Here is a 17372-nt window from a genome sequence, read left to right on the forward strand (position 1 = left end):
ATGTATAAAATGTAAATTCACTGTTTGTTGCATTCTTCTGTCGGTGTTAGTTTACGCGTCACTGAATTTTAAAATCAGAAAGTCCTTTATTGGACACCCTACGGCTAAGGGCGGCTAAATCATATATGAAGTCTTTTATTGTTATCTGATATATTGAGTTATTGGCGTTATTTATACAGGGTGCTCTAAAATTTCGCTTACTAACTTCTAGGGCCTTAAGGGGACTGGTTAGATAATATATTGAATTGGAACTCATATCCGGAAACGCACCGTTTCCGTGCTATAACCATGTGAAAACATGTTGGTAAAACGACCTTTTTTTTAATAAGTAATTAATGAGGCGTGACCCAGTACATCACTTGTTTTGCTATTGCACTCAACTATAACCAAAGCAACAAAAAGGAAAGTAATCGATTTCACAAACACTGTTTTTTACAGTTAAACAGTGTTTGTCCTTTTCAAAAGGATTGTTAGCATTCTGATCCACTGCACATAAGGTTCCATGTGACCACCACTAGGTCCTTTGCACACATTGTACCTACGTATGATGTTGTGGTACATACCCACAACTCGTGTCGCTAGATCTTCTGTCTCTACACGAATCTCATAAACGAAACTCTTCATTCTACCCCAGAAGAAGAGTCCTGTGAAGTCAAATTAGGGGCTCGTGGAGACCCTGCGATTGGACCACCTCGGTCTATCCGTCTGTGTTCGAATCGTTGGTCCATATGTCCTCGAATATGACGTGAAAAGTGAACGGATGCGCCGTTGCGCTGAAATCATGTCTTGACGGATTTGCACAGCATCCAACAACACGCCCAATACGTGTTGTGTAAGGGTCAACTGGATGGAACCCCGTGAACTTGGGTTTAAGCATGTACGGTGACCACCCAGAATACTTGCCCATTCATACAAAATCTGTCTTGTAATCCTTGGACATGCGTAACATGTGGGTTTTCGTCTGCCCAGAGATGGCTGTTTCGAGAACTGAGAACACAGTCCCTAGTAAATTTTCATCCGGCTGTGAAGAGAATGTATCGTGGAAGTACCAGGGGCTAGTTGATGCAGCGGCGCAGAAACTGCAACTCAACGCGTGGTGCAAAGTTGGCTGCCTCGAGTAACTGTATCCTTTGGAGGTGGTATGGATGTGCTCATGCGGAACATATCTGACGGTGCTGGGAGCAGCATACATTGCACGTGCAATTGCTCGTGGACTCGTTGACGGGTTCTCTTCAACATGATACAATACGGCCTCTTCCTATTTGGGTGTGCGGCCTCACCTTGGAGCATTGCTCGTGGACTCGTTGACGGGTTCTCTTCAACATGATACAATACGGCCTCTTCCTATTTGGGTGTGCGGCCTCACCTTGGAGCACAACAGTCACGCCTGCTGACGGTGAAGTCACCTCTTCTCGAAGCCATAGCATAATTGTGGCGGAAATGGCATGCGGTGGAGTCGGACGTTGTGGATAACGATCTTGATAAAGTTGACGGGCAGTTCTACCATTATCGTGAGCTTCACCATGTAGAAGGTTCATGTCGGTGTATTCTGCAACCGCGTACTCAACCAACTTGCTTTAACACTCACAGGCACGTAAATGAGGCTCGAACCAGGCGAGAGATATAGGATAGACGTCAAATGGCATCAGCTGACCCACCATCATGACTACCCTGTTGGACATGGGTTCCAATTCTAAATATTGTGCACTCAGTCCCTGTACATGTCCTAGAAGTTTATGAGGGGAATTTTATAGCCCCCTGTATAATAAATGCTGTTAAAGTTATGTTTTCGCCAGCGATGTTATTGTGATTGTGACAGGTGAAGGTGGAGGGCCGTACGCAGTACCTGTCGGCGGTGTGCATGGCATGTCTCGAGGGCTGGGGTCCCGGACGCGGCATCCGCTGCCGCTTCTGCGGCACCGCCTGGGACGGCTCCTCCCTCGTGCTGGGCACCATGTACTCTTACGACATTTTCGCCGCCATGCACTGCTGCATTGAGCGCTCCAAGGTCAGTAGTGCTGGCAGCCCATCTGTGCTGCTCTAGCTCAAAGCATAGTCGTGATCTGACACACAAAATCTGTTCATTACAATTCTTGTTGTACAGGGTGTTTCGTGTAGAGTGCGCACAAAATTACTTTTTCGCCTACCTGCGCAGACGACATGTTTAGGGTGAAAGGGGGGGGGGGGGGGGCAGTGTTAATGGTGGGCTCCCGTTGTGTGTGGCGACCGCGCCGCAGGGAAGGTGCAAACTATCCTTTCAGCGGGTTATGCCAGTTTAATCAACAGTTGTCTCAGACTAGAGTACTAAATAAGAAAATCAGCGCAGAAACAACTGAGACAGCCGCATCTATCGGACGAAGTTTACAATTCAGCAAGCGACAGAAAACTAAGACGGGATGGACTCGACAATTGACGAGAAAGTGAATATTTTTCTACGCAGGTGCCAAGTAGTTTTTTGCGACCTGTAGGACGCAAGCGCTGTGTCTGCTGTCGCATGGAAACCAATGCCGCATATGCTCCAGTCCGTTCTTCGCAATGTGGCAAATGCCGCTTCAGTTTCAGCCAAAGTAGACTAGTTAGCGAGCGGCCTTGGTTACAAGACCACGAAAATGGATGAGCCATTTACCATTTCAAACTTATATGTCAGTAGTATTTGCTCACTGAGCTGAGCAGAAACTCCTAGTTAATAGTTCTCATCATCAGAACACCTCTAAAATTGTCATATTGATGCATTGGCGTAAGCGCTCTTGTTTTTCCCATCACGAAATAGCAGTACATCTTTTTATTAATTGTTAATTTTCTGAAAAACACTTAGCAGATGGTTTGATTGGTAGAATGATACTACCCCAGTTATTAGTGGCACATTAATTGCTCACCACACTCCTTGTACCATATTAAGCAAACGCCCTTCATATATCAGACAATTTTCTGAAACGCAACACTGATTGTTCTGCTTGTTCACGGACTCTTATAAAGCAGACATGCTTCATCAGAGAAAAAGAGCATTTCAGGCTCAATCTGTCGTTCACGCAAAGGCTGCAACAACCCGTTGCAACAGTGATATCGAGCAACTCTACCAGGATTGGTCGGTCGATGCTATACCGGTGCTTTGTGAGGTTTCAGTTGGAGTTTGTGCACAACACTGTGACGAGTTGCTACTGAAACATCAGTCGGAGCGTTAAATGACGCAAAACATTTTCTCGGGCGTCTTTTCCTCACTCGTCGATTTTGACTAAACCAATATGCAATCTGCTAAATTCCGAAGAAGGGCCAGAGTGCTATGTGGCGCTTAGTGCATCCTCTGTATTCGTGCCACTCAGTGCTGCACATAGCGCACAGGTCATAGGTGAACACCCTGTAATAGGCAGAAAAGGGGGACGCAAACACCACCCTCGTCGCACCTGAGGTAGTCCAATGTCTTTTGTGCTGTTCAGTTAATTTTCGCGCCATCTGACCTGTCTCTTGATTTCAAGAGATAAAAAAGATTTTGACAACATCTAATGCTAGATGGGTATAGCAAAAGCTCATAATACATGGAACCGTATAGAGGGGAGCCTGTCCAGCACTGAATATGGGCTGCTATTGTTGTTACCGATGGTGATGATGATGATGGTCAGTCTCTTGAAGAGTATTCGTTTTGGACGAACCACTCGTATTTCGAAAACCAGAAAGGCCACCAAAACCACCATGTAGATGGACTGCCTTCTGCAGAATAGCAAGATGTCCTTATTGAAATTCAAGGATGCGACTACCCGCCCCTTCAGTGCCTGGCCACGGGGAGTATGTGTCCGTTTTTACACAGGTACTGTAGAGAACTGTATAACATGGTACCTACACTTTTGGCCCTTTAAACTGCAGTACAAGGGAGGATGGAATTTTTATCTGTACAATATGTAGCCAATTTGAGTGTATACAGGGTGCAAAATTTCGTACACACAGCTGCCACTTCTGACAGCATCAGTGATTCTAACCCGATTGGGCATCAAGTCCAAGTGAGGTTGGATGAAAATTACGGATAAATCATTACGTGTTGCTTCAGCTATACACCAGAATTCATCAGCCACAATAGACGGTAAAAGATGATGTATCAGTATTTCGACAACCAATGACCAGACGTTTTGACTGGGCGAGGGATCTGGAGAATGAGCCGAGGAGGGCAGCAGTGGAACATCCTCTGTATCGAAGTAGGTCATGACAGCACGGGACACATGTGGTCATGCCTTAATTTGTTAAAGGATGAGATCATGGAGAACTCAAAGATAGGGCAGAGTCACTGGCCTTAACACGCCAGAAATGTGAAGACTGCTGTTCAAATTACGCGGCCATGATAACCAAAAGTGATCGTGTTGTGTACCCAGTGGTTGGGGTTGGGTTGTTTGGGGAAGGAGACCAGAGAGCGAGGTCATCGGTCTCATCGGATAAGGGAAGGACGGGGAGGGAAGTCGGCCGTGCCCTTTGAAAGGAACCATCCCGGCATTTGCCTGGAGCGATTTAGGGAAATCACGGAAAACCTAAATCAGGATGGCCGGACGCGGGATTGAACCGTCGTCCTCCCGAATGCGAGTCCAGTGTGTAACCTCTGCGCCACCTCGTTCGGTGTACCCAGTGGTACTCTGTAACATCATGCCAGATGCTGGGTACGTTTGAGGATGATGAATGTACTCTAGCAACGTTCGATCTTTTCGAAGACTTCAGAATGGAGATGTCCATGGTAATATTATGCGCGGAATCAGGAATGGTCTGAAAAGACGGTTTGGTGCGTCTACTGTCAGTGTACCTCTGTTTACTGCTGTCGCGTCAAGAGAAGCAGCAATATTGGTTGACGTGCTGACAGTCCGCCATGGTGCTACTGCAGGCGTCATACTATCATTATAAATACTTACTCTGTTGCAGACAGGCCCATTTACTAATTGAAGGTCCACGGCGCGGGTGTACGATACTGTTCCGGTGAACTAATGATTGTCCTCCAGCTAGTCACGTGTGGCTGTTGAGTTCCTGCAAGGCGTTAAGTACGACCTTCCTGAACCCATCGATTCTATAGTCTCATATCAGTCATGAGTTCCAGACCATTGTGAGCAGCAGTATTGCGAAGCGATAAACCACAGTCTCGGTAGACCGTGATCCAGCTTCCGCACTGTGGAATCGTAGCACGTGATGGTAGATGTTTGTCCTTCGTAGACGAAACGTAACACGATCTTCTCACAGATTAACATACATTCTTACGAAATTTTCATATATACACAAAGCAAATGACGTTACTCAGACGTAATTTATGCAGTTTCAATGAAATGGTAAATTATTTGCATACCCAAGTACGTATTACACTTTACATTTGCATTTATACTCCGCAAGCCACCCAACGGTGTGTGGCGGAGGGCACTTTATGTACCACTGTCATTACCTCCCTTTCCTGTTCCAGTCGCATATGGTTCGCGGGAAGAACGACTGCCGGAGAGCCTGCGTGCGCACTCGAATCTCTCTAATTTTACTTTCGTGATCTCCTCGGGAGGTATAAGTAGGGGGAAGCAATATTTGGATACATCATCCAGAAACGCACCCTCTCGAAACCTGGACAGCAAGATACACCGCGATGCAGAGCGCCTCTCTTGCAGAGTCTGCCACTTGAGTTTGTTAAACATCTCCGTAACGCTATCACGCTTAACAAATAACCCTGTGGCGAAACGCGCCGCTCTTCTTTGGATCTTATCTATCTCCTCTGTCAACTCGACCTGGTACTATACTCAAGTATAGGTCGAACGAGTGTTTTTTAAGCCACCTCCTTTGTTGATGGACTACATTTTCTAAGGACTCTTCCAATGAATCTCAACCTGGTACCCGCCTTACCAACAATTAATTATACATGATCATTGCACTTCAAATCGTTCCGTACGCATAGTCCCAGATATTTTACAGAAGTAACTGCTACCAGTGTTTGTTCCGCTATCATATAATCATACAATAAAGGATCCTTCTTTCTATGTATTCGCAATACATTACATTTGTCTGTGTTAAGGGTCAGTTGCCACTCCCTGCACCAAGTGCCAATCCGCTGCATATCTTCCTGCATTTGACTGCAATTTTCTAATGCTGCAACTTCTCTATATACTAGAGCATCATCCGCGAAAAGCCGCATGTAACTTGACAATTTCACGCTTGCGTAGTGTTACAGTTTTAATGGCCAGCTGTGTACTTGCGCTAGAACCCAGCGGAAATTGCAAGTGATGCGAGACCTGAGTACCTCAGGCACTGTGGGTAAACACAGCGCGACGGCAGTCAGCGAGCCCCAGGCGGACAGGCCACAAGGCATGTCTGCAGGCGCTGCGGTCTGCAGCCACTTGCTGCAGCGGCGAGGCGACTCCTGGCGTTGTTAGGCGCCCTAATCGGTTTGGCGGCGGTGCTCACCGGCTAATTGCCGGCTGCCGCTTTATGTTCCCTGAAATTGGCGCGCAGCGTCCGCCCTCTGCCCTGCCTGACGCTCTCTGCTGTCAACGGCGATGCGCAGCTTAAACCGTGCTTATTGCGCCAGTTGCATGTAATACCTTTACCTGTTTCCCCCATGTCGCACCTTTCCGGTGGTGTTATTCAGATGAAAATGAGAACACTAAAGCGGATAGATACTGATGTGCTAACTCTTGGAGTGGTGCTAAAGGAAATGGAAAGTGTCACACAACGAAGACCAGCGCCATATTTATCACTCTGTTTGGAGGTGTTCATATAACATATTGGACATGATTGATTAAACTTTCGTTCTACGTAGAACTGATGTCAGTTGTCAGCATCAGTATGAGGTGTGGTTCCTCATGGGCACGATACAAGTATGTTGTGTCCAGAATGAGATTTTCACTCTGCAGCGGAGTGTGCGCTGATATGAAACTTCCTGGCAGATTAAAACTGTGTGCCGGACCGAGACTCGAATTCGGGACCTTTGCCTTTCGCGGGCAAGTGCTCTACCATCTGAGCTACCCAAGCACGACTCACGCCCCGTCCTCACAGCCTACTTCCGCCAATACCTCCAAGCATGGAAGGTAGGAGACGAGGTACTGGCAGAAGTAAGACTGTGAGGAAGGCAAAGGTCCCGAGTTTGAGTCTCGATCCGGCACACAGCTTTAATATGCCAGGAAGTTTCAAGTATGTTGTGATATGATAGCGGAACAAACACTGGTAGCAGTTACTTCTGTAAAATATCTGGGAGTATGCGTGCGGAACGATTTGAAGTGGAATGATCATATAAAATTAATTGTTGGTAAGGCGGGTACCAGGTTGAGATTCATTGAGAGAGTCTTTAGAAAATGTAGTCCATCAACAAAGGAGGTGGCTTACAAAACACTCGTTCGACCTATATCTGACTATTGCTCATCAGTGTGGGATCCGTACCAGGCCGGGTTGACGGAGGAGATAGAGAAGATCCAAAGAAGAGCGGCGCGTTTCGTCACAGGGTTACTTAGTAAGCGTGATAGCGTTACGGAGATGTTTAGCAAACTCCAGTGACAGACTCTGCAAGAGAGGCTCTCTGCTTCGCGGTGTAGCTTGCTGTCCAGGTTTCGAGAGGGTGCGTTTCTAGATGAGGTATCGAATATATTGCTTCCCCCTACTTATACCTCCCGAGGAGGTCACGAATGTGAAATTAGAGAGATTCGAGCGCGCACGGAGGCTTTCCGGCAGTCGTTCTTCTCGCGAACCATAAGCGACTGGCACAGGAAAGGGAGGTAATGACAGTGGCACGTAAAGTGCCTTCCGCCACATACCGTTGGGTGGCTTGCGGAGTATAAATGTAGATGTAGAAATGTAGATGTAGATTTGGAAGCAAACAGTCATCTAGAAGAATGTAAGACTGCAGAGTGAATAAAAAGTTCTTGGGCTTCGTGCCGCCTCAAGTGATCAAAAGTACACAAGCTGTCGGCCAAACAAGCCTTGGCTATTGGGAAATGGTATGGCTGCCAGTGGACTGCTGGTACGTCCGTATACACGTTAACTACTGACAGTGATTTCACTGAGGCGGCATCACCAAATACATTGACTCAGGCTTCGATGTCCGCTTCAACCGCACTGTCGCTGGATCGTACTCCGCGTTACACAGGCCGCCGTCTCTATTAAAGACGTTATCACTAATTTTTATTACAATGGCTTCTTTCATTAAATATTCCCAGAAGTCGTTAGTGCCAGGCGTGGCAGAGCTTACGTCAAAATTGACACGGGTGCAATGTTGGCGCTTTCGCCACGGGACATTCCTGCTAGTGAAAAAATGTGTCGAACAGGCGGCCCGCAAGCTCGCAAGTGAAGCAAAGGACGAAGTTGGCGTGATATCATCAGCATTCGCACGAAAGCAAAGCTACCGGCTCATGACCTAGGCTGAGCGCAATGGCTAGCGCACACTATGCCAAGATGAAAGCATTGTAGCCCTTCCTGCTGAAAAGGGCATCGCAGCAGTGATTGTGGAATACGCGGACTACGATCCGCAGACCTGTGCGCTATTGGACAAAGATACTCAGCAGGATCTCTCACGCGACCCAACATCGAGAATAATAAGGAAGGTTCAAATGGTTCAAATGGCTCTGAGCACTATGGGACTTAACATCTATGGTCATCAGTCCCCTAGAACTTAGAACTACTTAAACCTAACTAACCTAAGGGCAGCACACAACACCCAGTCATCACGAGGCAGAGAAAATCCCTGACCCCGCCGGGAATCGAACCCGGCAACCCGGGCGTGGGAAGCGAGAACGCTACCGCACGACCACGAGCTGTGGACAATAAGGAAGGAAACTAAGCTTCTCAAGCTGTCTTCGGTGGAAGACAATGTGGTCAAGACAGGCGTCTAGAGCACCTCATGCTTATGCTTCACCGAAGATCTGCAAGGACCGGACGCCAATCACGCCTCATTGTATCCACCACTGTTTCACCAGCATACAAGCTGCCGAGGTATTTGGCGAGTCTCCTTGCTGCACTTATGGGATACTGTGAACATGGTATGAAAAACTCAGCCGATTTTATCAGTCGGATTAACAGTCGTCAATATATGATGGAGAGATTATGGTCAGTTTTGTTGTGGTAACGCTGTTTACGAATGTGCCTATCAAAAATTCTTTGGACCTAGTATCCCATTCCCTTGTGACCGACTTTTTCGAGATATTTAGGCACATTCATACATCTTATTTTCTGTACAATGACAAATATTATGATTAGACGGGGGCCTAGCGATGGGAAGACCGTTAGCTCCAGCTGTTGCAAACCTCTTTGTACAGAATTTCGATGTTGTTTCATTACACACGCCGCCATTAAAGCCTAGTTGTTTCTTTGGATTCCTTGGCGAGATATTCGTCATTTGGCCCCACGGACGCGAGAAACATATCAGTAGCATTAATAGTAACGCCCAGTTCTTCATGGAGGTAGAAAAGACAATACGTTGCCTTCCTCGATTTCCTCATACGCCGCAAGCGAAATGGATGCCTTGGCCACAGTGTCCACAGAAAAGCTACTCACACCGATATGCACTTCCATGCCATTACTACACGGCACAAACATTGGTGCAGTTTTTTAATCCTACTCTTGAACCTTTATTTCCGCCATTATTTCGCTGATGTTTAGATTGAGCTGTCGTTTGGTTGTCACTTCTCCCAAGATTTTAGAAGTTCCGAAGGAATGTTAGCTATTCCCACTGCGTTATTTGATCGCCAGTTTTCCTGAGCTCTGTTAAAACTATGACTCGGGTAGTGGATCTTTTATGACTTCCATACCGAATCTCATTTCTTCTTGTGTCGTGTCATGAGTTAAATACTCCCTCTCGTAGAGACCTTTTCTTTCCACATATCCACTCTTTCATTTGGGCGTAACTATGGAAATTATGTGGGATTCTTAATGCTGCTGCCATTGCATTTCATTTCAACGAAATTTGTTTTGACTTTCAGTGTATGCTGAATCACACCATCCATCGACCATTTATATTTCCATTTCTTCGTATTTGTCCAGCAGAATTTTCCCTTTGGCTTCTCTGTACTTCCATGGCCATGCTGTAATCCAGCTGGTATCTTCCCGCGTCTCCAGGATTCTTCTAAATATACCTCCTCTCCTTGCGATTTTTGAATAGTTTTTTCGCTATTACCAGCTGAAGTTTACTCCGTAACTCAATTAGTCTTTCTTCTCTCAATTCCTACTACTGGGCCCATTTTCGCGCATAACACCGTCTTTATTTCTTTCCCCTACGATAGTGTTCAATCCGTCATGATTATTAATCTTCCGTTACATGACGAGTTACCCTGTAATTCTTCATATCGGCGGCATGGATCCCTGAAATAGTGTGATTGGCGTCGGTTTGCTGTCAGTTCAGGTGAGAATAATCCTATCACAGAATTATTCAAAGTAACTCACTCTCTGCCCTACCTTCCTACTTCTAACGAATCTTATTCCCATTATACTATTTTCTGCTGCTGTAGGTACTACCCTGTATTCGTCGTACCAGAAATCCTTATCTTCTTTCCATTTCACTTCACTGAACCCCTCTATGCCCAGATTGAGCTTTTGCATTTCCTTTTTCATATTTTCTAGCTTTCCCGCCACGTTCAAACTCCGAACCATAGATTTGATTATGCAGTCTTTTTCTCTTGGTTACCTTCCATTTGGCTGTCTCCTCCTGAGGATCCGAGAGAGAAATCTGGAATCGTTTGCCAATTGAGAGATCATCAAATAACTTTTTTAAAATCACAGATCACATGTCGTGTGGACACCCATAATGTGTCTTTAATGCAGTGGTTTCCATTGCCTCCTGCATTGTCGTGCCTTTGATCATTGCTTATTCATACACCTTTTAGGGGCAATTTTCCACTCAAGAGCAAGAGGTTCCCCTGAAATTCTGTCTGCTCCTCTGCCCTTCTTGACGAGGCCATTGTCAAGATGAAGGTGACTCCTTATACCGGAAGTTTTCGACGTCCATTGCTGACGATTTGTTATTCAAAATTTAAGCCATGGCTGGGTCGTAACTGGGGCCCAGAAACATTTATGTTGCTAGCCAAAACGTTACCCAGACTAAGGGTTTACATTCTTGTATTGGTCGTCGATTCAATTCCCGTGGAAGAGGATGTGCAGCGTGTTTGAGCATAGCTGACTAGCTCTTCCGATTGCTCGATGGCTGTGATCAGTATTGCCATGCCCAAGCTTTTTGCACATTACCTCTGGGTGTTAGCAGTATTTCTTCGCCCACCAATGAAAGTGTGAAACAGGCACTCATCATGGTGCCTTCATGTACCATGAACCCCTTAGCACCATACATAACAGTCATCTGCTTTGGGTCTCACATACGCACTTAGCTTTTACAGACAGTTGTCTTCCAGACAGAGTTGGATTTAGTCGTACTTTAGAAACAGGAGTTGGATGCTGTTGGCGAGTGTTATTCTTCGATGAATTTGTAACGTGAAATGACTTAACATGCCAGTTTCTCGGAACAATCGCAAAATTTTTGAAAGACACAATATGGGTGATTCAAAGCTGCTGAAATTGTGGTCTGCATAAGGACCTGCTTCAAGGAATCTGAGAATTCTACTATGCAAAACAGGGCAATGAATGGGGATCCCTTTTTTTTCCTCATACTTAGAGAATACATTACCCTTGATATAAAACATGTAAGAGGTTAAGGTTTTATCTCATCTGACTGGTTTGATGTGGGCCGCCATGATTTTCTCTTCTCTGCCGATCTCTTCGTCGCAGAGTAGCACTTATTATTTCTTTTATATATTCCAATCTCTGTCTTACCAACAATTTTTGCCCTCTAGGGTCCCATGTGACACCATCAAAGTTATTTCATGATTTCCTAACACATTTGCTATTATCCTTCCCCTTTTTCTGTTTAGTCGCATCAATTTTACACCAGTTCTCCGCAGTACCTAATTTTTTGTGTTATCACTCCACAGTATTTTCAGTACCCACCTATAACTATTCATTATAGCTTTATTATTACATCAAGTTGTGTACCAGACTAATTTTGAAAGCTCATTTCATTTTCTGTTGCATCATGTGTCTCACATCGCTTAAACTTCGGCGGCCTGCTTTTTGCAGCCATTTTATGCGTCATGTCTCGTTTGAAATAAGTCCGAGGAAGTAAAAAAAATATTTCATGGTTATTTTGTTTAAGAAACACCACCCACAATGATAACACCGTATAATAGTGGTACCACTATTTCCAGAAGAATAAGGCCTAATACAAAGCTGCTATCGTAATTTACATTTGGAAGAAGTTCGTTGTACGTTACTGATACCATTGTGTTGATACGGAAAATGAGAAAATAAACCTTACTGTAACATTTTCTCCTCACTGTATAGCTCTTTCAGTGCATTTCAGCTTTACATTCTTGCTGATTAGGCGAATCCTGTACACTTTTACTCAAGAGACACTTCATTTCTCCAGACTGCTTAGTAGAGACTTCTGTAGGTCTTTTCACTTTCGTTACTTGCTGATAATCAATGATTATTCCTGGGCTGGATATATAAATGGCCCATTACTTAACTTTAACTTGAGATAATCACTCCATGATTGGATCAGTATTATGTTCATCACATCTGTTGCCAGGTCTATGCGACCAACAAAGACCGTATTTGGTAACCGATGCTTATATGCAACTGTTGAAACTTTGTTTTTGAATTTTGGTATTGATCTGGTAAGTAAGTAGTAAGAAATTTTACTCTGAAAGATCACTGTATTCTGACTTCACTGTTCCCATAATAGTAGCAAGAAGTAATGCCTTTGGCAATGTTCCTTCCCTGTAGCATCACTCGCCCAATATTCCACCATGAGGGTTTTCTGATCACAATTCATGCTGCAAATCCTCTTCTGTAGAAATTTTGTAGAACCAGGTTTCTCACACAGCTTTTCTCATGTTATGCGAATCATTTACATATTTTCGTCTTACAAGTCCATCATTTGTTAACTCTTGCACATTTTGAACACCCCTAAAAGAGAAATGTAACCACCAAAGCGAAGTCACATTCATTAAACGAATGCAAGCAAATCGTCATTCACGGCTAAAATGTCTCGTGTATATGCCGTGTTACTGTATACAGCCGTCTTGAACCCATCTATGGAACATTCGGACATTGTAAACGTCCGAACGCAAACGCAATACATGCCATTTGTCGCCGCTAAATTGCAAGGGTGTGTGCCCCTTGAATAGCTTTTTATGCAAAGAACCTTCAAGAAAAAAAGTACATGCGTTTGTTAATAAACCATACATCTGAAGTCAGGAGAAATTACTGCTTCTTGTGAAGAAAAATAAAACTCAGTTTTGGTCATTTTCATGTTCGGTCACCTATAGCTATACTGTGTTCGGGACTGAAGTGTGTGTACGACTGAGACATCATGAGCATAGTGCACTGTGTGCCATGTATATGAAAACTGTGCTTATTCGTTTACTGTGTACATTTATTCTTCATAGTTTCTTTGTTTCTAATCATGCTTAACTTTTAAATTCTGCCGAATATTGCTGAAAAATCCCTGTCTGCCATTGATGTTCGCTGTAAGAAATAGCAGCACTCTAATAGCTTGTAAGATGAGTTCATTTTACTATTAGTACTGCTTGTAATTTTTGGGGTTATCTTACCACAAAGCTGTTATGTGCTGAAGATTAACTTTTTTTTCACTGTGCTTTATGGTAAATGATGTGAATGTTTGGATAAATTGGTATGGCAAACAATCAAAAATTCCAAAGTTCTTGAAAGACATGCAAGTCAGGGGTTTGAACAGACCAGTCCAGTCAACCTCATTTTATTTGTATCATGATTAGTAGTTGTTGTTTTTGAATAGAAGCATTATCATGGAACATACCAATTTATAACATATTAGTTTCGCACTAAATGGCGAAATTATTTTGTGATATACGACAAATGGCTCTAGGAGCACTTTCTACTTAGTCGGTGTACATTATGCATTCTGGCTTTTTTTTGTAGTGGTGGCAGGGGGGTGGGGAGAGTAGCAACTGCTCTGGTATGCCCCCTCACTGGGTACACTTCTGTTCTACAGTATTGCTTGTTATGATTACCATTCAATGTTTTGTTGCAGTAATTTCTCTGTAGTCTATAGAGCTTGATATACAAGAGTGTAAGCCATTTCTCTGTTTTCAGGCTGTTGCTTTGTGTTCCCCAAAATGTTAGTGAATATTCTTATAATGTGGTAGAATTAGTTGCCTTTAATTATGGTTAATAAGATTAGTTTCATAACATTTCTTACTTACCTGTGTCAACAGTGCAACAACTGCCAGAAGCCAATGCTGCATCCCCACCAACGGCTCAACTTCTACTCTGACTACAGCCACTCCGTGCCATGCCCACATTGCAGGACAGTGGATGCACATTTTGTGAAGCCACTGGCCTACTGTTATGCCCGAAGCGTGCCACAGCAGCCATGGTCTTAACAGTGCTCGCAACATAGGAACTCACGATTACCGTCTGCCCTCCTGCCACAAGTGGGGCTGGGCTACTACTGGGGCTGTTATGCGACTTGGAAACTAATGATGTTGAAGAAAGAGAGAGCATTCTAATAGATGTTATTGAAGTGTAAAGGAGTCTATGTTTCATTTAATAGTGAGGAAAATTTTTTGATAATTGTATTCCAGAATTAGAGTTTTATGTGGATTTTTCTGTGGCAACATTGTGTAGAATACCAGTGCCACAAGAAAGATTAAGTTTTGTGTTGCAGAAATATCATCAATATCATTGTTCTTGTGCTCTCGAAATTGCCCCAGTAGAAGACTTTTGAAATTAATATTTTTTGGCAGTCCTCACTTCTTTTGTCATTTTGTGGCATGAATAACGCCTACAACTTCTGTTTGTACTGAAGGTCAGTCTCTTATTATTTTCTGACATGTAGTGTTTGTGAGATGCTTCTCCTTGTTTGAAATTTTATGATAGGTAATAAATTTGGATACTACTGCCGTGTTGTGTAGTTTAGTGCCAGATGTTTGTCGTTTTCTCTATGTAACTGTATATTTATCTCATGGTAGATGTATATTTTAATGTCGAAAATGACGTGTCAAAGTGAGGTAACTTGCAAAACGTTCTTATTTTCAAAAGATCTTTATATATGAAAAAATTATGAACTGAAACACCTTGGTATGTTTGCAGTGTGTTGTAAAGTTACCGCTTTTGGAGAGGTATATGCTAAATGGTTTTTCCTCATAGTGATTTTTTTATTGAAAGTGGGTTTGATTAACATTAAGTACAAATATTGGACTTTGGGATTTATTAGCAAATATTAGCATTGGTGGAGCAAAGCACAAATTTTAAATAATGTATTTCCTCTGACATATGCGTAAAATGTGGAAAATTTTCTGCTGCTAATTTGTATGTATGCCTTGCTTATTTAATAATGACATTTTTTTGTTATTTCAGAGAAGTTGTTAAGTTGGTACTTGTAGAGTTACAATTTAAATAAAAGTAAATTAGTCTGTAATTGACCTGCCATGTATTTGTCGACTGCTTTATTCTAGAACCAATGCTGGTATTATTTGTCCCACTGCTATAGTAAGTCTGGTAAACTGTAAGTTCATGTAGAGATAAGACTGCTTAATTTTATATGTTTTATATCAATGTTTCTGTTTTCTTGTAAATGAAAGAAATCATACACACTGGTATGAACGTCAGTTTTTGTGTTGAAATGTAGCTCACATCCGCATTTGATGGAAGTGCTTTGAATGAAGAGAATGTTTTACTAACTACACAGATAAATTTTGTGACTATTGTTTATATTTCAATTGTAAATGTCAGCAGATGAAAGTTTATATGTCTGTATCTATGTATAAATAAACAAAATAAAGAGGAGAGTGTAAGACGTAGACTGTAATAAGTTTTCTATGTGGTAAGATTTCATCAGTTAGAACAACTTCCTAATTGTTAATTACTAATGCTAGGTTTAAGAGAATGTACCACTGAAATTTTCTGCTAAACAAGAAAACTTTGCTAACCAGTTTTCATCTTGCTCAGAAATCATGTAATCTACCAAAGCTGCCAGTGGACAGCAATTACAATTCTTAAGTGACTCCACTTTAGACTGTGTAAAATACACCGCCCCAAATTTGCTCATGTGGAGAATTCCATGAAACAGAATATTTTGGTCTTGCATTGACCTCATAAGATGCCCCTTTTGTGCCAAGCTGTGGCAGTTGTCTGGAAATTTGTGTACATTTTACAAACAGTTAGGTACAAAAATAGACTATTTATTTCTTGTGCAATAGTTAGGTAAAGGTATGCTATCACATGCTTGATTATACAGTGACTATTCTGTGTATGTAACAATCATCACTCAAGTACCCCATCAAAATTTCAATTTGAATTTTTCTATAGAATTGACTGTCTAAATTTTAAAACAGAGTTTGATTTTTGTTGCCCTGTCTGGGAACTGAATTAGCTGTGATATATTTGTATCTAATATTTACCAAAATATTTTGAATTCTTTCTTCCCACATCAGATATATTATTGATAGTTTTTCCTTCTTGCAGGAAAAAGTTGTTTTAGTATTGTAAGTCCAGGTGTTGTACTCCTGGTAGAAAAAAACTAACAGTGGGGATTGTATGTGCTTATACAGAATTGGGAAGAACAAACACAAAATTACAGATAATCTTGTTTAAGTGATACAGGCATGATTTGTTAAATAAGTCTTTGTGTTTTATGTGAAATCAGTTACATGGTTATAGTAGCGTCAGGACATATATTAGAGATATAAAAAAAATTGCTTGCTGGTTAACAAATTGACACTTTACACTTTTATTCTACAATGTTGCATAACTATATAGTGATACGAATTTGATGTTCTAAATGAGAACGAAGTTGCTTCTTCTAGCAAGTGTACATTGAACAGTTTTATATTAAATTAATATTCTGAAGTTTTGCTTTAGTGTGTGATGCTAGATATTCCCTATTTGACTGGTGGGTTGTACACAAAAACACAAATTCCCAGCTATAGTATGTAATTAGCCATTAGGATGCTGTTTTGGTACCTTAAAAAGTAGTTCACTACATCAAATAACCCTGAAAATATAGTATAAATATGAAACAGGTACAAAAAAATAAGAAGCCTTCAATTGAAAACATATGTACAAATACATTTCACCTCAAATTGGAGCGAGTGCAGAATGGAATGTGTGTTTTTTGTGTTGTCTCTAAGTATTCTTGGAAGTAGATTATACCATATATTTACTGTTTCCTCTCAAAACCATACACTTTCCACAGTTTGGACAAACCAATATTTTTGTCAGATATGGAAGTAACATGTTCACCTTTATCAATGATGGTAGAAAAATAACTTTATGCCAATAAAAGATTTTTCTGCCATCAGGTTAGACAATTTCTTTCTTTGTTGGTTGGTGTGGTAGATTTCACTGTATCTACAAAAGTA

General features: G+C 42.4%; 1 protein-coding gene across 1 annotated transcript in view; it reads left to right on the forward strand.

Moving 5' to 3' along the window:
• Positions 1-15812, forward strand: part of LOC124725039 (headcase protein-like) — a 744336-nt gene extending 728524 nt beyond the window's left edge. Inside the window, exons 4-5 of the mRNA XM_047248454.1 lie at positions 1820-2008; positions 14226-15812. Of these exons, the coding sequence (XP_047104410.1) occupies positions 1820-2008; positions 14226-14393 (357 nt within the window). The 3' untranslated portion in view covers positions 14394-15812. The remainder of the gene's footprint in view (positions 1-1819; positions 2009-14225) is intronic.
• The last annotated feature ends 1560 nt before the right edge of the window (positions 15813-17372 follow it).

This window comes from Schistocerca piceifrons, chromosome 1 (genome assembly GCF_021461385.2).
Source record: "Schistocerca piceifrons isolate TAMUIC-IGC-003096 chromosome 1, iqSchPice1.1, whole genome shotgun sequence".
NCBI classification, from domain to species: Eukaryota; Metazoa; Arthropoda; class Insecta; order Orthoptera; family Acrididae; genus Schistocerca; species Schistocerca piceifrons.